The 25,309-nt window shown below is 39.8% G+C and overlaps 2 protein-coding genes and 1 long non-coding RNA gene across 10 annotated transcripts in view; 2 read left to right on the top strand and 1 right to left on the bottom strand.

Moving 5' to 3' along the window:
* Nucleotides 1–917, top strand: part of drg2 (developmentally regulated GTP binding protein 2) — a 29,999-nt gene extending 29,082 nt beyond the window's left edge. The window contains exon 13 of the mRNA XM_069907183.1: nt 807–917. Within this exon, the coding sequence (XP_069763284.1) occupies nt 807–893 (87 nt within the window). The 3' untranslated portion in view covers nt 894–917. The remainder of the gene's footprint in view (nt 1–806) is intronic.
* Nucleotides 1–25,309, bottom strand: part of LOC138747702 (uncharacterized) — a 59,230-nt gene that overhangs the window by 2,991 nt on the left and 30,930 nt on the right. Inside the window, exon 2 of the long non-coding RNA XR_011347632.1 lies at nt 9,864–10,046. This is a non-coding gene — a long non-coding RNA (uncharacterized lncRNA). The remainder of the gene's footprint in view (nt 1–9,863; nt 10,047–25,309) is intronic.
* Nucleotides 1,008–25,309, top strand: part of myo15aa (myosin XVAa) — a 248,907-nt gene continuing 224,605 nt past the window's right edge. For 5 of the 8 annotated variants that reach the window (XR_011347624.1, XM_069907177.1, XM_069907178.1 and 2 more), the window contains exons 1-3: nt 1,151–1,622; nt 3,466–3,587; nt 24,093–24,213. Coding sequence is in view for 4 of the 8 variants with exons in the window: in XM_069907177.1 (XP_069763278.1) it covers nt 24,190–24,213 (24 nt within the window). In the remaining 4 variants the exon portion in view is untranslated. Of the gene's footprint in view, nt 1,092–1,150; nt 1,623–3,465; nt 3,588–21,052; nt 21,249–24,092; nt 24,214–25,309 lie in introns of those variants that run through there. The other 3 variants (XR_011347621.1, XR_011347622.1, XR_011347623.1) reach the window with 3 other exon arrangements.

The raw sequence follows: 25,309 nt of genomic DNA, 5'->3' as shown, positions 1-25,309 counted from the left end.
TAAAAATAATGAATTTTTTGGTGATGCACATAGGGAAATGAACAAGGAAAGAGAATAATAACATCAGAGATGAAATTGAGGGATGAGGAGGAATTTTGAATTGAATTTTCACCATTTCTCAAATGTAACAGCACAGGTCAATCTGGTGGTCAGAAAAGCTTGCCAGGTGCTTTCCATTATTTGCTGTGGCATGGAATAAAAACAGGAGGTCATTTTAGAGCAGTATAAAATGCTCATTAGATTAAATCCTAAGTTCTGTTTGCATTTCTGGTGACCACAGGAATGATATAATTTCATGAGAGAGGTTGAAGAGAAGATTTACAAAGGTATTGCCAGGAAATAAAAAAAATTACTTGTAAGGAAAGATTAGATGGATGAACAAGAAGTCTGGAGATGCTTGAAAATTTGAAAAGATTGTTTGGCTTATTATTTCCACACTAATAAAGCTACACAAATTAATTGCAGGTTTCCGACCTGATCCGTAGGAAGAATTAGACAATGTTTTGTGCCAGAATGTCGACCATTTATTTGTTATATGGATGTGTCTGTCGTTTCCCCCACCCAAGTTGGATGGGGTGGGAATGTTTTGTTTGGAGCTTCAGAGAAACCCTCGTCACTTTGAAAATTACTTGGATTACTACATGAACAACTTTAACCTTCATGGCTGTGAATCAGGTCTGAAAGGTGCATTTACTTTGTGTAGTTTTAATTAGCATGGAAATAATAAGCCAAACAATCTTTGTAAAATATACAGGCTTTGTAAATGCTCTATGGTTCAATTATTCCCATTTTGTTTTTGATTCCAGGGTACAAGTACAAAGTACAGTCCTCAAAGAGTGGGGCTGACACATATAATGGAGCATGAGGACGTCATCCAAATTGTCAAGAAATAAATATCGACCAACATTTTCCAAGAATTTGCAGTGTTTCGCTTGCCCTCTTCCCTATCTCAGCAGGCAACGTGAAAATGGACTGCCCTGAAATTGTGATGAATGAAATTATTGCATAGAGATGACTTGCTGTGGCAGCCCTTTAATTATAGATTTACCATTACTCTGGTATCTTGCAGTATACTGAATTTTTAAAATAAGGTATATGGCCTATTATGTAGGCAATAATTGTGTTTTGTGGGTCCTGCTTAAACAGTTGAACATCTTAATTTGCAGTACATTTTTTTACCAAGATGATTCCCTATTTCAGATTCAGGCCAGCCATTCCCTTTTTCAGTTATTGAAATACATTCTTTACTTATTCTCAGTATACAAATTTGTTTCCTCAGAAAGCTCCAGATATGTTGAAATTGTGTAATATTTGATATAGTTACAGCAATTCAAAATAATATGTTTAAATAGAGATCAAATCTCATTGAAATGACAAGAATTGATTGAGTGCTTTAATTATTCCGTATAAAAATTGAAAAGCAAAGCCTATTTAATAGTACTAATGCTTAAAGAGCATTTGTTCAATGGGCCCCTTTTTGTTTTTTGTGTCCTCTCCAGCCTTGCAGTGGTTTCTTTTAAAAAAAGTTAGTTCTCTTCATGACACTCTCAACCCACCATCAAGATGTTTCTCCACCTGTCAATGTTAGTACGACATTCAAACCTGGAGGATTTCATTGCCAGGTATTAATTTATCCTCACGCATGACATCATAGAGCATTACAGCACAGAAAACTGGACTTTCAGCCCTTCTCCTATTTTTCTGCAGAGTCCCACTAATCTGCACTCAAGCCATATCCCTCCATATCCCTCTCATCCTTGGATCTGTCCAAATTTTTCTTGAATGTTAAAATTGAGCCTCCATTCACTACTTCAGCTGTCGGCTCCTTATTCCCAGCACTCTCTAGGTGAAGAAATTCCCCCTAATGTTCCCATAAACTTCTCCCCTTTCACTCTTAACCCATATCCTTTGGTTTGTATTTCACCTAATAGTGGAAAAAGCCTACTTGCATTTACTCTATACCCGTCATAATTTTGTGAACCTCCATATACCTCTATCAAATCTCCCCTTATTCTTCTAGACTCCAGAGATAAAGTCTTAACTGTTTAATCTTTTCCTGTAACTCAATTCCTCATCAAAACATGCATTCAGTTCCCAGGAAGTTGCTGAACAGTGTGGGAGGTAAGCCATGATCTTTTAGCTGCCTTTTGCTGCCCAATCTACAGGGGTGCAATGCTAATTGTTTAGGTGCTGGAGCTTACCAAAAACGGCAACAAGGAAGTCTCACGAGACCTGGCCTTGGTGGTCACCATGTTGCATTTGGCATTGTATAATTGAGAGTGTTGTTTAATTTAATAATATGACAAAGTATTGGATTCACTTGATTTTAACACTACAGAGAATTTGATTATAACTTCCACTAATCACAGTCACTATAGATCCCACGCTTCTTAACTTAAGATGTATTGAATGGAAACATACAAAGTCTTTAAGTAAACAGCCCGTAGTCTTGGAGATGGACTGAATAAAGTCTGCAAATCACTGCACCTAGTCTTCTAAATGTACTGGAGGGTGTCCCCCTTCTCTGGATCCCCTAGGGGATGAAGAACACCAAACTCGAGCACGACCCCTCAACTTTTCCGGAGGTTTTTAGCCACTCCATCATACATTAACAAGTTGCTGGTGGAAATGTCTCCATGTTCATGGCAATTGTCAAATACTGGGCACATCCCACAAAGTGTACTCATAAGGCCAGTGGGTTGGATGATTGGATTGACTGCGCTATACAGCTTCATTTGCCCATCCACCCTACCAACAGTGCCTTCCTTTCCAGCTATAATAGTCATCTCTACCTTCCCATCGTATATCAATGTATTCAGAATGATTTCTATATCTTCCATTGACAGGTCCACCTTGCTGATTCTCACTTCACAGATGTATTTCCACACTTCATGAGATGAAGCATATGAATTTTTTGGCACCATAGGTCTTTACTCTCCCATGCCACCTCAGCCTTGTTTTGTAAGACCTTGAAGCACTGAACACTTTCACAAACCCCAGCCCCGGTTTCCCTGGCTTTTCTAATCCTGGCTCTTGAATTTGGCCCCCAACTGTCCTGGCCCTGCTTTCCCGGACCCAGATTCCCTGGCTGTCCCGGCCTCAGCTCTTGAGTTTGGCCTCCCCACTATCCCACCCCCAGCTCTTGAATTTGGCCCCCAGCTGTCTTGGCCCCGGCTCTTGAGTTTGCATCCCGTCATCTGGAGTGTGGACTTTTCATACTTGTCGCCACTTTTTCCCCTTTGGAAATATCACTGCTGGTCATTCAAGACTCAGAGAAGATGACACCAAACTGAAACTCCCCGTAGAACGTAACTCCGTGTATCTGATGGCATGTGCACATAACGCTCCCCATCCTCCACCCCAACACCTGCTTACCTAAAATCCCTGCTGTATTTAATATGCGTCATCTGTTAAACCCCACTATTTTAAATTCCCCGCTTATTTATTTTGCCTTTTATTTTACAGAGGTGCCAGAGCAGTGCTCCATCGAGCTCCGGCAGCACTGCAGCCCTGCACAATCATTTTGTAACCAAGGATTAAATCAACATGGCTGAGACTCACCTGTCCTTTCAATGTTTAATGTAATTGTGAGTAATTGCTGCTGCTTTCATTTTGGGCTTGGGCCAAATTACTAGCATCCACACTTTTTGGTAAAAGATTTTGTGCCCAAGAGGAAAACCCTGGTTTGACCCTCATTAGCAAAAAGCAGATATACATTAAAATCCCTGGTGTCCAGCCCTTATGGGGATTGTTAGATGCCAGCTAAGTGTATTTTATGCTTGAGGCTCACTCTTACAATGCCTAACTAATACACCTGCATTAAGAATAAAAAGTTTAAAAGACAAAAGTATTATACTAACACTGATCAAACTTTGCTTGCCTGAATATATAAACCTTAAAGGATTTACTTTATTTTCATTCACATTCTTTGAAAACATTCAGCTGTTGCTGTATTTTGTTCCTCCCTCCCTATGAAGCTGCCTGAAATAACATTATAGATAATGAACCCGCCCCCACCCCCCCACCCCAAGTTTACAGATAAAGCCTCTGACCGGAGTGACTCTTACTAAGCAGGGATAAGGAGGGACTTTAATTGAGTCGCCCCAACAGCGAGCGCCATCAACCAGCTCTTTTGAGTGATCCCATTGCTCTATCACACAACTTTATTCAAATAGCTGCTACAAGCAAAGCACAACCAAGGCTCTCCGCTGGCTGAATATTTGCTTCCATCTTCACCAGTTTATGTGTTACTTCAGAGAATATTTACTAAAAAATTTTAAACATTATTTTACATATTATTCTTATTTATTTTAAATTTTAAAAATTTACCTCACTTATTTTTTTGCTGATTGCTTGAATTCCGGATACAAAGGGGTTTTACTGTATTTGAAATTTTATAAGCCCTTGATTTTGGATATTCATATATAGTTTGGTCTATCAACTAATTTCTGAATGAATGAAATTTTGTTTTTAATAAGAATGATAAGCTTGGCGAATTGGTGGTGCTACATTTTGGGTCAGGGCATTGATCTGCTTCCATCAACAGTTGGTGATTTCCACGTCTTCAACAGATCTTATTGACGGTTTTTGTTCTCAATTTGGGTAAAGAACAGAAAAAGAAAGCAGCATTTTGAGATTGCAGTTTCTGCCTCAAACTTAAACCAAGCCACTTATTTGGTGGCAGAACGTCCATTTAAAATTTCTGTGAGCTTGACTTCTGGTAAAAAGAAGTGAGCAGAGAAGCACTCATAGATAGTCTCTTGATTCTTATTGTTGGCATATGGTTCTTCGTCTTCTGGAAGGTGGAGCGAAAACTGGCTTGTGGCAATATATTCAAGATGTAGTTATTTATTTGCAAGCAAACAAAATTACAGAGCCAAGGAATCTAAAATAAAATGAGAAAATGCAATTTAGGTGCAGCAGTCAATGTGGATGTGCTGGGCCAAAGAGCTTGTTTCTACAGAAAGAAAATGAAATGTTCACATTAGTGACAATAAAAGGTCACCAATCTGAAACACAAATTCTTTCCAAAGATGCTACGTGAGCACTTTCAGTTCTTTAGTTCATATATTGTATGTTTATAATGTTTTTTCTGACCTTGATGCATCTTTAAAAGCACTTCCCTGTCTGAGAGAAACTTTGATATTTAGTTGCAATGGTCAGGATATATGGACAATTAGATGATCTGCTTTAATTAAATTAGTTGAAAAGTAATTATAGTTTAAGCTATTGCCTCCTGAAGGCTCTACTCGGTTTATGAGACCTCTTCCCTGTCCAGTTTAGTTGGTTTCTTCCATGCTTCTCTCCTACCGACTGCGCAAAATACATTACAAAAAAAAAAATTAGAATTTCAGTTTGTGGCCCCCTTAATAGTCCTGTGGTCCTTAGAAGGGGCTGCATACCCCCACCCCCTCCATTAAGAATGGCTGGGTTAGGGCATCAGATGAACTCCCCAATTATTTTTGTATATGGTTTTATCAATCTTCTTTGACATCTGAAAGTGGACAGTCATTGGTTTCGGGTCTCGACTGAGACATCCAACAGAGGAAAGTCTCGAGTATAGGAGTTGGAATTGTAAAGTTGTATAAGACATTTTTGAGGCCAAATTTGGAGTTTTGTGTGCAATTTTCATCATGTAACTACAGGAAAGATATCAATAAGATTGAAAGAGTGTTGAAAACTTTTACTAGGATGTTGCTGGGACTTCAGGAATGAAGTCACAGGGAAAGTTTAAACAGATTAGGACTTTATTCCCTGGAGTTTAGAAGAATGAGAGGAGATTTGATAGTATGCAAAATTATGAGGGGTTTAGATAGAGTAAATCCAAGTATGGTTTTTCCACTGAGGGTAGGTGAGATACAAACCAGAGGACATGGGTAAGGGTAAATGTGGAAAGGTTTAGGGGAAACATTAGGGGGAACTTCATACAGAGAGTAGTGGGAATGTGGAACGAACTTCCCACTGAAATGGTGAATGTGGTCTCAGTTTTCACATTTAAGAAACATTTGGATAGTTACATGGATGGGAGGAGTATGGAGGGTTATGGATTTGGTGCGTCAGTGGGACAAAGCAAAATAATAGTTTGGCACAGACTAGAAGGCCCAAAGGGCCTGTTTTCTGTGCTGAAATGTTCTATGGAAAAAAATCCTCAGCTCTCTGTCCTCAAGTAGCCCTTGGACTACTTCCTTCCTATTAAGAATACATTCACTGAGCCAAATTTGATATTTAAATTACATCCAGTGGTCAGTAAAATTTTTATCTTGATTTATTGTCAATATTGTGAAGAACTAAGCAAATACAGTTGAGTTCGAATAAATGATCTTATTTTAATTGTATTTTGCCATATTATCCTTCACAAACCTGATAGCTACCCCCCCCCCCCCTCCCCCCATTGGACCCAAAGCTTTAATAATCATCTTGTGGTGAACTGAGTCTTAACACCTTGGCCAGATCAACAAACACGATGGCAAGTTCCTCCAAATTCTTCCTTTTCATTCAATTACGAAGAATGTCAATCTTCTTGTTACAACCAGTGGTGGCTGTGGGGAATTCAATCTTTTGGCCAAGACTTTGCACAACACTGTCAGCCCACTTAGGCTGATGGTAATGGGAAGCAAATTGTTGATGTTTTGGAGCTTGATTGGGTCATTCATCCAACTTATGAATCAAAAGTCTGCCACTATTATTAATGCTAGGTGGAACTTTACTATATTGAATTTGGGTAAAACTTCCTGACCAAGATATCAGCATCCACCCTGTCCAGGCCAGTGGGAATATTCTCCTTAAAACCTAAGTGCCTATTCTCCAGTTTCATTGTTAGCCCAAACCTAATATCTGTTTTGTTATTAAAAATTGAGAAATGGGTTCAAATAAACTTTAATAATGCACCGACTGCAGTGGGATGCTCGTTGCGACTGGGCCACGCACAAGCTGCCCTAGCTAGCAGCCTCCAATTATTCTTTAATAGTTCTGGCATTCTCTTAACTTGACCTTTTCCTAACTTATCTCCTTTGAGAGCTTGTGTTTACTCCATGTGCTCCTTTACATTAGACCCAACCTCGGGAGTTTCATTCCTATCCGTCTCACAAACATTTTAGACTATATTCATTACATTATTGAAAACAACTATGCCCTTGCCTCTAGTGTCAGCCTCTTTGGGAGGAAGCTGTCAGCTTCATTAAGAAGCTGACATAAAGATATCTTGGTTATTCTTACTAAAAGATGCACCCTCTCAAAAATTCTCTGTTAAAACAGGATCTCAAGCAGAATATAAATAATTCTTGATTAAAATGTCATCAGCCAGCAACCTACCTGGACTAACCTTATTAACTTATCAGCCATCAGCTGCCTCATGTTTGTCAACATCCTCTTGATGACTTTTAACATTTTCATTGTTCACTGACAGTTAACCAGCTGCCTCCCTTTTCTTGCGGAACTGAACAATCCTGCGCTTATCTGACACCTGCTTATAGCTCTGGGTTCCAAGGTCTCTAGTGATTAAGACATTTATATTCTTGGCGGCATTTTTGCTCTAATGCGAAGAATAGGCTGGTCTTCTTTTCTGTTCAAATGTTCTGAACCCTTCCTACCGCCAGCCCTGCTTCTGGAACCAGAAGCAGCTAATCTCTTATTCTAGACAGCAGGGTGCTTGCGGTGTTCATGTTGTACTCGGCCTATTTTACAGTGAAAGTCCTCGCCACAGGTCACACTGCGGAAAGGCCTGGTTTCTCTTTGCCCAACAGCAATTGGTGCACCTTCCTCAGCTGCCCCAATGTCAACAGACTTCACATATTGGTGTACCATTAAAACTCTGGCAGTGATCACATTTGCACCCCTATCTCAACATGACTTCCTCCTGCAAAGATGGCTTGTATTCCTTAAAAGCCAAAACCCTTTCTCTATAGATCTCACAAGTAAAATTGTTACTAGGGTATCTGACAATAACAATCCTATCATCCCTGTATTTTCAATAACCTTATTATCGTGGGGGTGGTTACCAACATCTATTCCTATGACTGCCTGATCAGCATCTGCTTCAACCTTATCCATCCTGTGAATGATCTCGAAAATAACATTGTTCTTACAGTGACTGCTATTTGAACATTCAAAATCCCTACTAGAACCATTACCTTTAAAAATAACTGCTAAAGAACTAAAGGGAGCTTTGCACTCCGTGAGGGTCTTAACATCAAAATAAGGATTGTAAAATGTCACTCTGGTCCACTCCAACTATTCTCACCCCATCCATTTACCTCCATAACCAAACCAGTACCTTGTTATCATACCTGTTGGTGGAGGCACTGCCTCAAATCCTGGACTAATATCTACTGAATATAACAAAATCATCATCAATAGTTTGAATGGCCGATGTCTTGGCCAATCCAGCTGAGCCTGGGAAGAGCTGCCACTGTGTGCATATTTGCTGCCAACCACTCTACTGGGGCATGTATTTACCTAATCTCAATCCCGCAAAGGTGCAGATATTCCACTGCAGAGGCCTCCCACTAATATTTTCATGATATTTACAGCCACTTCTAACTAGGTCCTCATCGCTGACGGCTGTGGGAAAACTCCAGCTGCTACCCCCACGACTTCAAAGCTTGATGTCAAGAATCGCTCTCCATATCTGCCAACCCAAATCTGACCAAAGACCATTCACCACTCCCTTCATTGTGCCGGTGCAGCCTCCTGCCCAACTAAAGAAAAGAATATTCAAAGACAGCCTCTCACATCCAACACCAAAGTTGTATTACTTTGGACAACAGAAGCCCCCACCCTCCTATGTGGTTCAGAAATGTGAATAACACAAGGCAGTTATATCAAAGCACAGGATAAGTGAACTGGTAACTAGTTTTGTCACAGGAAGAGATGTCCATGAAGTCAGAAAAAATGTTTCAAGGATATTTTCAAATTTTCCTTGATAAATGTAACATCCTCACTGAGATGGAAACCATGGCCTCTCAAAATGGAAAGGGAGTCCCTGGAAGGTGTTGAACACCTTGATTTATAATGCAAGCATATGAAGAGCATGTGCAAATCACCATGGGCCATGAAAAGCCCAGCCATCCATACTATCAACCCAGTGTGGCAAGTGTCTTTAGCCACCATGGAGTTCACAGAGCCAAGTTGCAGCAGGTTGTTCTTGAACCATGAAATTGCTTAAGAAGAAAGAATTCAACCCTTGGTGTATAAATGATCACCTTTAAAATATGCATTCAGTCTTTTGACACATTGTGGAAACACTTCCTATGACAAAGACACATGAAAGGAGATTAAGCTACCTTATGTGTTTTAACTCTGAACTAACTGCCTAGATGTTTAAAAGAAACACTAGCATTTTCTATGTTTATATCTTTCATTTTGCATTGTGTAATTTTTTTCTGTGACTGAACAAAAACACTCCACAACCTCTTGCTTCAATATTTAAAGCATTTTGGTCTCTAAACATGAAGCATGTGAGTTCCCTCCTGAAACTAATCCTATGCATTTTTATGCTGTCAGCAAGGTCATTTAGAACTTGTTTATTCTATTTTCTCTTTAACATTTGTATGACTGCGTATGCCTCCCTTCCAAGCACAGCAGTTCCCTTCTAAATTGTCTCTTACAGAACCACTATTTTCTGATGGGGTGAAAAAATGATGTACAACATTGCACATTGTTTCCCCGCTCGTATAATGGTCACAGATGCAAGAATACTTGTTTGATTGTTTAGAATTTATTGTAAAAATTGTGATTATTGCACAGATCACCAAAATGCAAGAAAAAAAACTGATTGTACAAGTTTGACATGTTGGTGAAGTAATATTTAACAAACAAAATAATTACAGCATATTTATTATAAAGTGATACAAATATACATTTACCTGCAAAGGTCAGACAATCAACTGGTTATTTCGCTGATGTTCCTTTCCATCCACTAGCTGCAGTTTTTAATCAGATATTTGTGCTTTGTCCTCTATTATCTTGTAGTTTGGAATTTATTACATTTTTTAATCGAATTTTACTCCAGACGAGAACTTCTTCAATATCTTCTGATGACATTCCAACTGTGATGGTTTAAAAAAAAACATATAGAAACTCAATTTCTGTAAAGGATCTGCAAACATCTTTGAAGTCCCACTACCCTGTTCTTTCACCGAGCTCTGCAATTTAGTTCAGTTGAGTTAATTTCTGATTCTTTATCAATAGTTTCCCCTTTAGTTTTCCATGCATGTGTACGGTTTCTTTCTTCTTGGATCTTAATTGCTTGACAGAAGGGCATGATATGTAACATTATTTTGCCTGGCTCCTGACTCATTTTTAATCAAAATTCTTTTCTCTGTGTGATTGAATGGAGACTTAGTCAGTTTCTTCCCAATTCTGCTAACCAGCTTTTTAATAAAAGTATCAACTTTTTTCCCCACTTTCCCTGCAACTTATTCCGAATGTATTCTCTATCCCACGGAGTTGTGGGAGGATAGATCATCAGAAGTATTTGAAGTGGAAATAGAAACATTTTTGAAAGATATGAAAATTGAGGGCTCTTTGAAATAACACAAAAGATTTGGAGCCTGGGGTAGATCGGCCATCATTATGATTGACAGGGCTTAGCTTCTGAGATCAGACACTCCCAGGCATATTCAAGCTATTAGGTTTAAATATACCCATCTCTTGACTATGCTTTAGTTCATCTGGCTTTGAATTTTATTTTGGTGATGTTCCTGTGAACCACTTTGATTTTTTTTTATGTCGAAGGCAACATGTGCAGGTTTTAATTGAAAAAGCTAGATTAATTTTGGACCAGTGCATAATTATGTGGTAATCTGCATGGCTTCCTCTGGGGAGGCTGGGAATGTCTTCAAAACCTTCACATGAATTAAAGTTCAAATCTAGATAGTTATTTGTGTAACTTTTGGGACTGTTTTCCCATCGTGCTTTAACTAGATTTTAATAAAACTATCTAATTATTCCCACTTTATTGCTTGTTCCTTATACCTCTGCAACTAAGTTCCTAGTCTTTCAAATTCTTATTTGAAAGGCACAATTTAAATTTAATTTATTTTAATTTAAGATTTAAATTTAGACATACTGCATGGTAACAGGCCATTTTGGTCCACAAGTCCGTGCTGCCTAACTTACACCCAATTAACCTATACCCCAGGTATGTTTTGAATGCTGGGATGAAACTGGAGCTCCCAGGAAAAACCCACACAGACACAGGGAGAACACACCAGCTCCCGACAGCCAGTACGGGATTCAAACCCCAGTCCCGATTGACGATGCTGTAAAGGCGTTGCGCTAACTGCTGCGCCAACCGTGATGCCCAGCGGTTCTATCCCTTTTTCAAGCATCTTATTCAAGATTACAATGATACCTTGTTTTAAAAAAAGTGTGTCTTTTTTATTTACTTAAAACCGAAGTATTGAGATGGCAGAGGTCGACAGCATCGAGTCCACGCTGCTGAAGATCCAGCTGCGCTGGGTGGGTCACGTCGCCAGAATGGAGGACCATCGCCTTCCCAAGATTGTGTTATATGGCGAGCTCTCCACTGGCCACCGTGACAGAGGTGCACCAAAGAAAAGGTACAAGGACTGCCTAAAGAAATCTCTTGGTGCCTGCCCCATTGACCCCCGCCAGTGGGCTGATCTCGCCTCAAACCGTGCATCTTGGCGCCTCACAGTTTGGCGGGCAGCAACCTCCTTTGAAGAAGACCGCAGAGCCCACCTCACTGACAAAAGGCAAAGGAGGAAAAACCCAACCCCAACCAACTAATTTTCCCCTGCAACCGCTGCAACCATGTCTGCCTGTCCCGCAACGGACTTGTCAGCCACAAACGAGCCTGCAGCTGACGTGGGCATTTACCCCCTCCATAAATCTTCGTCCACGAAGCCAAGCCAAAAAAGAAAGAAAATCTTAAACCTATAACTTTTCGATTACTGGTCTTCCTGACAAAGAAAAAAAAATCATAATTTTGTCAAACTTGCTCATAATTTGATGCGCCTTTAAAGAGAACCATCTAAGCTTTTCTGGCCACTCAGAACAATTGAAGTTCTGCACTGCAGCTTCTTTATAACTTGAACAAAGTACAATATCAACTGTTGAAATATAATGTCTGGCTTGTTTTATATTTTAAACCACTGTAGTCAAGGGCCCTGTAGGCTTTGGATTAGAACAGCTGTAGCAATTTGTCAAGGATCTGTGCACAAATCTCTCTATGTTAGGACTCTTTTTAAGAATGTACCATTTGTTGATTTCTGCACATGGTTTGATGTTTTATTAATGCAGCATGAGCAGGGACTTCAGACCTTTTAGTCACTTTGTTATACAACTTAATTCCTGAAAAATGTCTAACCCATTGGGGAATTAATAATAAGAGTAATTTGAAATACTTCGTCCATCATATTTGAGAGATGTTAAATATTTACACCATGAAACTCCAGCATACATGAATTCTGTTTTTATTATCTAAAAGATTGAAAATTGTCAGATTATCACTGATATAGATTTTCTTTCTTTGGCTTGGCTTCGCGGACGAAGATTTATGGAGGGGTAAAGTCCACGTCAGCTGCAGGCTCGTTTGTGGCTGACAAGTCCGATGCAGGACAGGCAGACACGGTTGCAGCGGTTGCAAGGGAAAATTGGTTGGGTGTTGGGTTTTTCCTCCTTTGTCTTTTGTCAGTGAGGTGGGCTCTGCGGTCTTCTTCAAAGGAGGTTGCTGCCCGCCGAACTGTGAGGCGCCAAGATGCACGGTTGGAGGCAAGATCAGCCCACTGGTGGTGGTCAATGTGGCAAGCACCAAGAGATTTCTTTAGGCAGTCCTTGTACCTCTTCTTTGGTGCACCTCTGTCTCGGTGGCCAGTGGAGAGCTCGCCATATAACATGATCTTAGACTTTATGTATTTTCAGGGTGTAGTTATTGTTACCCATCTCTAATTGTCCTTGACAATCTGGCAGTGAGCCACCTTCAAGAATGTGAAGATACTACCACAATGTTATTGGATAGGGAATTCCAAGCAACGATAAAGAAATGATGATACATTTCCAAGTCGAGAGTTATGGAGGAATCCATTGAAATGAGCAGAGTTGGTCAAGTCTGGGTTGTATTTCGCAATTGTTCTGTCCTTATTCAACGAAGGTAATTGTACTTATCCTCATGCATAGACAGTAGCTTTGCAAAGCAAAAAATGATAATAATGAGCAATAATTATAATAGGTTGTTTTATATGGCTGGTTCTTGGATGTTTTTGTGACGCTAATCTTACCTTTGACATGCTACTTTATACACGTCCTCTATTTCTGCAGACCCAAAACTTAAATATGGAATCCAGTTGCTGACTTCCATTCTCAACCTCTAAAAACAGCTTGTAATTTTATTTTCTCACTCTTCTTTGCATTGTTTCACATATCACATTAATTTCATTTCATTTTGAATACAGCACGATAATAGATCCTTCTAGCCCACGAGTCCATGCTGCCCAAATTCCCCAATGAGCCTCCAACCTGCATACATCTTGAAGTGGGAGAAAACTCATGCAGACACAGGGAGAACATACCAACTCCTTACAGTCAGTTCTGGATTCGAACCTGAGCCACTGGCATTGTAATAGTATTGCACTAACCATTCTCTTAATATCGGGCAGAATTGCACAGACTATTTCATATGACCTTGCATTTTAACTGGGTATGTATTGTGTTATATTCAATTTAATTTCTAACCTTTATCTTTGATATTTTTGCAATATTGTACATGTCAAACATCAGGTTCATTTATCATGAACATTTCCTGTTCTTTATTATCCAAGTACCTTTTAATAGATTTTAACATAACAAAGCACATAGAACTCATGTATTGTCTGAACAGAATCTGATATTTTCTGTTTTGATATTAGAGCCAAGTTCATTGCATGTGAAAACGTTGACATCATTGATGGTAGCTTGCTTTGTAATTCCTCAGGCTCTAATATTTCAAATATTGTTTAGTATTTAGATATCCCCATTCCCTCCTTTTCCGACACTTACCGGCATTATACAAGCTATCATTAAGCATCTGCAGTGCGTTTCCAGGTAAGGCATATTTCTCTTAAATCAAAAATAATTTTTGTTACAGGTTTCTCATTGGACAGTATCAAATATTTTTCTACTTTCTTGAAGTTTCTGCTGCTTGTAGCATATTTTGTGTTTGCGTTAGCCAGGTTCCAGTCTAAAAGATTATGATGCTTGCTTAGCATACTACTTCACATTATTTACACTTGTTGACATATGGTCTTCATGAAGTGTTGTGGCCAAGTATTCTCGATCCACTTTGATAGCACACTGTTCAACAATTGAGAAAAATCACAATGTATACTGATTCTGCATTATCCACCCAGAATCAAGGTTGCAGCATTGCAATCAAAAGTGGAAATTGTGGCCAATTTACCATCTGTCACTTCGGTTAAGATCTGTTCTTTAAAAAAATATGAAGATTTATTGCATAGCTTTGGAGATTGTTTAAATAAATAGAATGCCTAGGCTTAACATTAACCTACTTGGACTACTCATGACCTTTAATATCATTCAGTGTTAAATCTGACTGAGCCTCATTACCTTTTGCTGTGAATTTATCATTCTCATACTGATAACGTAAACCCAAATTAGCAAATAAATTCAAATATGAAATAAAAATTATAATTAATCACACACTAACAGCATAATCTAAGAATTTTTTATTGGGAAATATCTATTCCCAGGTCAGGTGCATCTTTATGCCAATATTTTAGTCATCTGCTATTGCTCGCTAAAACGTTCCCTTTTTTCAGGTGTGTAACTTCCCCATGCTGCTAAAACCACTCTTTCAAGACAAGTCATAGCCTTTTTTTTTTAATTAGCATGAATGAGTCACTTTTCTCAGGGAGTTTTTATTTTGAATGTATATTCAATAATAGTGAGAAAACATTTCTTTACCTTTTTGCCCTTGTTTATATCATGGAAAGTCTATGAATAAAGTTTGTCAATCAACCTTAGTTGAATCATGGCTTCATATGGAGCATGTTTAGCTACATCCATGTTATTTCTTTATTTAAGTTCAAAATTGATTGTTGGCAAAAGATGGATAGGAGATAAGAATGACTTTTCATTCTGATTCGACTGGAAATGGGAGCACTTAGTAAGGTGTTGGAGCTTGGTCCCATCAATAATTTAAAAAGTGATGTAGGCATATTCTTGAGGATGGGGTTGTAGACACAGAGGATGTGTCTACCTTTGCAAAAAAAAAAATCATTGCTTAAGCATGAACTGCCTCCTCTAATTCTAAAACTTAGTGAATATATTGCCCATGTTTCCTGTTTTTGAAATAGAACTGGCTTGTGTTCCCTGAAGTTGATCTGCAAGAAGATGCCTATCATGTCTCAGGTCCGGAGTTCACAAAAAATAAGGGTTGCATCGGTTGTTGTGCAGAAAACCCTTGTGATATGGATCACAGATTTAGCTCCAGCAAAATCATCGTTTGTGGGCAACAATGATGAGTTGGCCTACAGAGAGGAGGTTGACATGCAAGAGCAACAACCTGAGTGTCAATGTGGACAAGACAAAAGAGATGATGTGGATTTCAAGAGACCACTCCCCACAACATATCAATAGCTCCGTCATAAAGAGAGTGGGGAGCACAAAGTTTCTTGGTCTCCATTTAAAGGACAGCCTGTCCTGGACCCGCACACCTCCTCATTCGTCAGGAAGGCACAGCAACAACTGCACTTCCTAAGGAGGTTGAGGAGGGCAAGGATATTGGCCATCCTAACAACATTCTCCAGGAGCACATTAGTGGCATAGAGTGAGTGGCATGGTAGACACAGAGCTGCAGATCGGAGTTCAATACAGAGGATGGTTAAAACTGCTGAAAAGATCACTGAGGTGTCTCCCCTTTATCAAAAGTGTCTTCAGGGAGTGGTACTTAAAGAGAGCTCGGAGAATCATTGAGGATCCTTACCATCCACCCCGCAGTATCTTTGAGACACTACCTTCAATAAAGAGGTACTGGAGAATAAAAACCAGGACTGCCAGGCTGGAAAATAGTTTCTTCCCTCAGGTGGTGAGACTGTTAAATAATTCTAGAAACCAGTAATTTAATTTTATATACCTTATATAAGTTGAACTTCAGATAAGTTGAGTGCCCATTTTCAGCCTCATTTTCAGGGTTTTATATATTGACGTATAAGTCGACCAACCCCCCCCCCCCATTGCAATGACTGAGGTGTTGGGTATTGCCAGAAGGTGGTTGTTGTCATGGAGCCTCCAGCAAAATGACGAAAGTATGAAGCATGTTTTAAGTTAAAAGTTAAAGAAGTGGCAAAGAAATCCAGCAACTGCAAAGATATGTGAGAAGTTGGAAAGGAATTGGAGAAAGAATTAGGATGCTTTAAGAAAAATACCAAAGAAACAATGTTCAACAAGAAGAGGACTCCTACATTGGCCAGAGTTGGAAAATCACGTCGCAGAATGGGAGCATGAACAGAGGCAAGATTGCTACATTGTCACGTGAAATAAAATCAGAGTGTATGCACTGAAGTGGGCAAAGTCACACCCAGAACATGGTAAAGAATGTAAAGGTACTGTCGGCTGGTACAACCGTTTCATGAACTGGAAAAATCTGGTATTTTTAAAGTGCGGTATCTCTAATGCAATAAAAGGTATGGAGGATGATTTATTACTGGACACCGATGATGAAGCAGAAGCCGACTCATCAGATACAGACTGGGACCTGTATGATGACTGTGTAAACAGTGAGACTCTAGATGTGCTTGCTGAGGTGTTTGCCTCAGACGATGATAATGACGTTGATGGATTTTAAATGAGTTTTTGTTTTCAATAAAAATTTCTTCCTAATATACTGGTAACTTGAAAATTTATTATAGGTTGGCCTCTTTTTTGGTGTTTCGGGTCATCTTGTACGCCAAATCTACGTCGAGTTTTTTTTTTTCAGTTGAATTTAAGGTCTCATTTTTGTATCTGGCGTATAAGTTGACCTCTGATTTTTTGTGTGCCTTTTGAAGTTTTCAAGACTCGCCATATGCCGAAATATACAGTATATTTATTTTGGATGGCTAGGTCTATCTGTATCATTTGAGTGAAATATGCCATTCGTGTGTGCGCTGTGGTCTGGAGATGCACTGTTTCATCGGGTTGTATATTTACAATCAGATGACAATAAACTTGAACTTGATTGCTGCAGGTAGCCAAAACTGTACATGGCCTATAGCAGGGGATTAGTTCTGATGACAGTGAGGGTATTTCCAGCTGATAGATTAACACCTTTTCAACTTTGATAGTCTTAGCAAATGGTGGTAAACTTTTAAACTTAGTTCTTTGGATGGTCCACAGTCATCAATGAACAATTGTTTAACAGTAAATTTGCACAATGTTTATTGGAAAGGAACATATCTAAAATTGAATTGGCCATCAGGTCTGAATTTGACTCGAATTTTCAACTTGGTGAAAGCTTCTGGAATCATTGTAACGGATACTCCCCAAGGAGACTGAGAAGGGCAAGGCTATTAGCCCCCATCCTAACAACATTTTACAGGAGTACAATTAAAAATGTGCTCTCTAGCTGCGTAGTCATGTTGTACGGTAGCTTCAAAGCATTGGAACAGAAATCTATGCAGAGAATCATCAAAATGGGCAAGAAGATCACTGGGGTCTAACCTTTCTCTGTTGACAACATTTACCGGGAACATATTCTATATCTCTATAGAACTCTGTATATGATTACAACACAGCTATTCATCAAAACAGCTGTACATGAGTGTGTCCCACAAATTCATTGGGGGTTTGCCCCAACCAGAAGCCCTGGATGATCAATCAAATTTGGAACCTGCTGAGAGCACAGGCATTTAAGTGGAAATCAAGAACATTAGGATGAAGTGGAGATTCTGGACAAGAATGGAAATGATGAAGGATACCCCACTGTGCACTCCCATGTCCCCTACTGCAGTGGTTCTCAATCTCCCACTCCTCCCCCCCCCCCCCCCCCCCCACTAGTAAGGGATTGCTTAAGGCCAAAAAAATAGGTTGAGAACCTCTGGTCAACTGTCAGTATCCGAGAATTAAGTCCAGGTTATCTTCAGGACAGAGAATCCAAGGAAAGCATCTGATCTGGATGGAGTGCCCAGCATAATACTGAACAATGTATTCATGATATCTTCAACATCTCACTCTAACAGGATGTGACACCCATCTGTTTCAAACAAGCCTCAATTGGACAGGTGCCCAAGAAGAATCTGGTATGACTACCATTCACAGTGATGGCATTTTGAGAGGCTTCTGTTGAAATATATCATCTAAAGTCTGGGTGACAACATGGATCTGTTCCACAGCAATAGGTCTATTTCAGATGCCATCTCACTGACTGCACAAAACACTGAAACACATACATTCCTAGGATGTTCTTTATGAACAACATTTCAACACCATCATCCCCTAAAAACTGATCAGCAAACTCCAAGACCTGTATCTCAATACCCCACTGTGGAATTGGATCCTGGATTTCATCACCTCCAGACCCCAGTCAGTGGGAATTGACAAGAAGATTTCATCCTCTGCAGTCTCCATCAGCATCAGAGCACAAGGGCTTCTTACTTAGCTCCTGCTCTATTTGCTTTAAACCTATGACTGTGTGATTTGGTATGACAACAACACCATATACAAATTTGCCAATATGATGCCATGGCGATAGGATGTATAAAAAGGGGTGATGAGTCAGCATGCAAGAGGGGGATTGAAAACTTAGCTGAATGGTGTACAAACAACCACCTCATGCAAAATGTCAACAAAACCAAGGAGCAGATTGTGGACTTTAGGAAGGGAAAATTAGAGGTGTACGATCCAATGATCATTGGGGGGTATCAGAGGTGAAGAGGATGAGCAAATTTGAATTCCTGTAAGTCATTTTATCCTGGATCCAACATACTAATGTCATTGTGAAGAAAGCACGTCAGCGCTTCGACTTCCTCCGAGTTTTTGGAGGCTTGGTACGAGATCGGAAACCTTGGCAAACGACTGCAGAGTAGAAAATGCTGATCAGCTGCACTGCTGCCTGGTATGTGGGCACCAATACCTCTGAACAGAAAGCCCCTCAAAAGGAAGTTGGCACCACTCAATACATCAGAGGCAAAACTCTCCCTACCATGAAGAAAATCTTCATGGAACACTGCTGTCAGAGAGCAGCACCAATCATCAAGGATGCACACCACCCTGGGCAGGCTGTTCTCACTGATGCCATTAGGAATAAGGCAACAAGACTCGTGCCACCAGGTTCAGGAACAGTTGCTACCTCTTCACCATCAGCCTCCTCAACCACAAACTCAATCAGTGACTCATTTAAGGGCTCTTACTTTGCGCGTTATTTATTACTTTTTTTTCTGTATTGCACAGTATGTTTATTTACATTTCTCTCTTGTAGATGTGTTTTTTTTCTTGTGTACCGTTTACAGTTACTGATAAGAAACAATTTTGCCTGGCCTGTAGGAAAAAGGGTCGTACGTGATGTTATGCATGTACTCTGACAATAAATCTAAACTTTGAACAATTAGAAACTCTATATAATATATATAGTTAGATATATAGATATAGATAGATCTATAGATAAATAGAAAGCTATATAATTATGTGTGTAAATGTCCATACACCGTGGTCTAGAGAAACACTGTTTCATCTGGTCATATATGCACAGTCAGATAATAAATGAACTTGAACAATGATGCAAACACTTCATATTATCGTGAAAGAATTTGGCATTGTGCTCATCTGCTGTCCTTACAACATGTACTTGGCTGAACGTTTCAGTAAATGTGAAAAGGTATTCAGACATGAAAAAGAGTTTTAATAGAACTAACAAAGGCACAGAACAAATTTTCTGACTGAATACGACCAGAAGTTCTTCTGATTCCCTTCCGAAAGCACATGGGCTGAATGGAATGATTTATTCAGCAGTGCAGTGAATAAGCAAAAACCCTTTTATAGATACATATTTTTCTATTATTTATTTTAATGCTAATAGGGAAGGCCAAATGTTATCGTGCATCCCACGTTACCCTGGATTTGTTGGTGGTGGCCTGCCTTGAAACACTGTAACCCTTCTGTTGGAGATGCTCCCACGAGGAATTCCAGTATTCAACAGAAGGAACAATATATTTCAAAACCTTTGAGGTAACTTGCAGGTGGTGCCTTGCTTATACCTGCTGTACTTCAAGGTAGTGGAGGCCATGAGTTTGGGAGGTGCTGTTGTGCCTTGTGGAATTACCATCATTTTGTAGATAAAATAAAACTCTAACCCCTTGCTCCAGTGGGGAGGTGATGAATGTTGAGAGTGATTGTATGGGTACCCATCAAAAAAGCTGCTTTCTCCTGGATGATGTTGAACTATTTGTTTATTATTGAGCATGTACGCCGATTGATATTAAGAACCTCAGAGTCGGTCATCAGGAGTATACCAGCTTCAGCTGAATGATCTACATAAATGATGGAAGAAACTCATCACTTTAAAAAAAATGGCTGCCCGCCTACTCTATCAGCTACCAAATGGTCTATCAATGGAAAGCCTATAATTCCCATATTGGCTTCATAACCCACCTCAGGACTCACAAAACCGGAATGGAAGTAAATCCTCTTCAATCCTAAGGGACTGCCTAAGAAGAATCATCATCCAGACAAATAGAGAGTGTGCCATATCTTGTAGCCAATAGCAAGGAATCATGAATCAGGAGATGAAGTGTGCTGATCAGCTACATCAAGGTCTGGTATAGGGACACCAATATCCATGAGCATAAAGCCCTGCAAGAGCTAGTGGACCCAGGACATCACCTGCAAAACCCTCTCCACCATTTAGAACATCTACAGGGAACACTGCCATCAGAGAGCAGCAGCAATCATCAAGGATTCACACCACCCAGCAGGCTCTCTGTTCTTGCTGCTTCCATCAGAAAAGAGGTATGGGAGCCACAGGACTCGCACCATCAGGTTCAGGAACAGCTGCTACCCCTCCACCATCAGACTCCTCAACAACAACCTCAAGTAAGGACTCTTACTTTTGCACTTTATTAATTTTTTTCCCCTCTCTTTTGCAGTTCAATTTGTTTATATTTTTTGTTTGGGTTAATCAGCTGACTGAATCTCCATGAGCGTTCAAGCATTAAAGGCAGCTGCCCCACAGAATAATAGGACAAGCAGCTCAGAAGATTTGCAGAGAACACAAAGATGGAATTTAGTACAGACAAATATGAGGTGTTGTACTACAGGTAGGACATAAACAGTAAATGGTAGGGCACCGAATGCGGTAGAGCAGAGGGATATAGATACATAATTCTGTGAAAGTGGTGTCATGGGTAGATAGGGCTGTAAAGAGCATTTGGCGCATTGGTCTTCATAAATCAAAGTATTGAGTATAAGAGTTGGGATGTTGTGACATTGGTAAGGCCACATTTGGAGTTTTGTGTGCAGTTTTGGTCACCTAACTGCAAACAGAAAGAGTGCAGAAGAGATTGACAAGGTTGTTGCCAGGACTTAAATGCGCTGAGTTACAGGGAAAGGTTAAACAGGTTAGGACTTTATTCCCACGAGTGTAGAAGAATGAGGGGAGATTTGAAAACGATTTACAAAATTATGATAGGTATAGAAAGAGTAAACGCAAGCAGGTTTAATTCCATTGAAGTTAGGAGCTATGAAACTAGAGGACATGAGTTAAGGATGAAAGGGAAAAAGTTTAAAGGGAACATTCGGGGGAATTTCTTCACACAGAGAGAGGTGTGAGTGTGGAGCGAGCTGCCAGCTGAATTGATAAATGCAGGCTCAATTTTGACATTTAAGGATAATTACATGGATGGGAGGGGTATGGAGGGATATGGTCCGGGTAAAGGTCAGTGGGACGGTCTAGAAGTGTTTGTGTCTGTGCTGTAGTGTTCTATGGTTCTTAGTTACCTTCTCAAGGTCAATTAGAAGTGATCATTATATGCTCAGGTGATACTTGTAAATTAGGAGTTAATAAACACAGAAAAGAGGCAAAATCACACCATTCATGTTTTATTTTTCTATCGTTGCTGCTCTCCGTGTCCACAATGTGCTGGCATTTCGCATTTGGATTGTACTAGATCAAACTGAGACAGATTAATTGTGCATTGAGAAACAGTGCATAATATTTCACTGCCATCAAATTTCTAGCCTCTCATTCTCCAATTTACTGCATTCATAGACATGACTGACACTATATTAAAAATCTTATATCTGTGCACTTGCTTTGTTTTTTTTTCTCCAATGTGTCAGATAATTATAGTATTAACTAATGCATGTTGGTCACATTATAATCGCACCCTTGTAACAATTAATGAGTCTCAATTTTGTTTCCTGTTCCTGAAGGACTGGTGTCTTCCCTTGCTTACCTATGTTTACAATGGGCTAATAATTGAATTATTTTGATCTGGGATTTTTTTTGCTGTGGTATAAAACAAAAATTCCTTATTCTGTTGTGAACCATGGTTCTTAAGATTGAGAGATTTCAATAACTTTAATGCTCTCACACTATGATCCTTTTTCTCTCTTTACACTGCAGACTTGAGCTGCCGTATACTCATGACCATATCTGTCATCAATCCATTGAGGCATGACTACTGGTGACTGATGATGTTACCCTGTCCACAACCTCTTCCTCAGTTGTTCACCTGGCGACATCTGGTGGTGACTGATCAGATCACCCTTGCTGGCCAGAATGGAAGGGAGGTTTTATGTAACCCTACATTTCATAAAACCTCCCTTCCAATTCTGGCCTGGGTAAACTTGAATTATTTCTCCTCCCTCTGTCTGGTATCTATGTCACCTGTTTGATAAATATACAATAATAATTTGAATTACATTCAGGTAATCAAATACAATGTCATTTGTTACAATTAAAAGGGGTTAAAATTCCATATGATTTCAGGTGGGAAATCAACCTCGTTTGAAATTCTTATTCACAATGGAGAGTACATATTAAGTGAGAAAATGTGGTCTTCAAAACTTCTCCACCTGCCTCTCTGTGGTTGAAACTAGTGAAGATACTGAATAACCATATAACCGTTTACAGTACGGAAACAGGCCATGTCGGCCCTTCAAGTCTGTACTGGTTCACTTGAACAACTCCACTAGCTCCTCCGCAAACTAATGCCATGTTTAAAATTATCAGCTCCTTCAGACACCATTGCAAGGTATTTTTTCTGTATATATTAGGGTACTGACCATGACACCTGAATTTATGACTGAATTACAGTCTAAACCACATGGGATGGAAGCAAAAAAAAAACAAATCCATATTCTCTCTCGCACACTCTGTTGTCTGAATTTGTCCTTTCACACAGCCTTTAGTTCTGTAGTGGCATATGGTCTGTTAAATTTTGGTCCGTTTCTGAATTTGTGAGCTATATCTGACTCTACTGAACCTGTTCCACCTGTTCCTGTTAATATAGGCACAGTAACCACACTTCCTGCTGACCTCTCTATGCTCTTTACCCTGTACTGTTCCCCCCAAATTATTGTATATTTTCCTATTCACTAATAAAATTAGAAAGTATCATATAAAAATATGAATAAACAATAAGAATCTCAATGGAAATTTAGATATGGTACATTCATCATTTGTATTGACTGTAACAGTAAAACCTCATTAGAACGCGGTAGTTGGGGCCCAAGATTTCATATCGCGTTACAGCCGAGTCGCGAAACAGATGCATGTATATCAGGAAGCAGGAAAACAGAATACTGTGGCTCAAACCCTATAATAAGATCTTTAAGACCTTTAAATTCCACATATTAACACACACCTCTTGTAAATTAGTCACAAGTGTCCATTTTTGAGTATGTGGCTGTTAGCCTGGCCTCCTAAAATCAATGTTTGGGGTCCACAGACACCAGTTTTATCATGGCAATAGGAGGGAACAAATATGGGATGAACTCTGTTGTTGGCCCTCATGTTCCACCAGTGCTAACATGGTAGAACACATTGTTCTTGTCAGGCCACAGATATGAAAATGCTATATATTTTCCTGCCTTGACTGAAATCCACAGCATTTCTTTGTCCAGTTTGTTCAAAATATCCTGTTTGGTTCTGTCCACAGGACGAGATATTTGTCATTCTCACTCAACACAGCAAGCTGACTAGAGCTTCTTTCAAGATAATATTTTTGCTGCATTTAATACCACATACCAGTTGAGATGGAAGACCAGGAAATTTGTGAGGTAAATCTGTCAATTGTTTTCCCGCAATAGACTGATATCGGGATTAATGCAACTTCAATGGGAATTTAGAAGTAAAACACTGAAGTGTGCAGTCACTGTGGTTGAAGTAAAAACACAATTCTGAAGAAACTTAGCAGTTTAAACGATCTGTGTCAAGAAAGAAATGAAGAACTTTGAAACCTTCTTGAGACTTTTTTCAATTACTTCCAATTCCCTGAACTTGACCACTTCATTTTCACTATGGACGTCCATCCCCTCCGCTATATTGACAACTATATTGGGGCTTCCTCATGTACCCATGATCAGCTTGTCAATATCATTAACTTCGCAACCAACTTCCACCTTGAGCTCAAATTCACCTGGTCCACCTTCGACAACACTCTCCCCTTTCTTGATCTCTCTGTCTCCATCTTGGGAGACAAGCTTTCCACAGATATATTTTACAAATCCACTAACTTCCACAATTACCTCAACTACATCTACACCCGCTCCCCTGTAAGGATTCTATTGCCTTCTTGCAATTTCTTCATCTCTGTCGCATCTGTTCCCAATTGGAGATCTTTTAGTCCAGATCTTCTCAAGTGTCCACCTTCTTCCACAAATGTGGCTTCCCCTCCACCAGCATCAACTCAACCTTTACCTGTATCTCCTTCATTTACCGCTCATCTGCCCTTGCCCCTTCTGCCCTTGTCCTTGTCTACCACCCCACCAGTCGTCGTATCCAACACCTTATCCTCCGTAATTTCTGCCACCTCCAACATGATCCCACCACTAGACACATCTTCCCCCCCTCCTCCCCTCTCTGCCTTCTGTAGGGACCACTCCCTCCATGACTTCTTCGTACACTCATCCCATTAATTGCCCCGCCCCCCATATCTTCCCCTGTGGCCACAAGAAGAGCCACACTTGCACCCACACCTCCCTTCTCACCACCATTTGTTGCCCCACACATTCCTTTCAAGTGCAGCAATACTTTGCTATTGCATCTCTTGGTCCCTTTATGGACTTTTCAACATTGGAGAGACTAGGAATAGACTGGGAGATCACTTCACTGAGCAGCTTTGCTCTGCCTGCATCAGTTACAGGGTTCTCCCAC

This window comes from Narcine bancroftii, chromosome 12 (assembly GCF_036971445.1).
Source record: "Narcine bancroftii isolate sNarBan1 chromosome 12, sNarBan1.hap1, whole genome shotgun sequence".
NCBI lineage: Eukaryota > Metazoa > Chordata > Chondrichthyes > Torpediniformes > Narcinidae > Narcine > Narcine bancroftii.
This window is presented reverse-complemented; position numbering and strand designations above follow the sequence as displayed.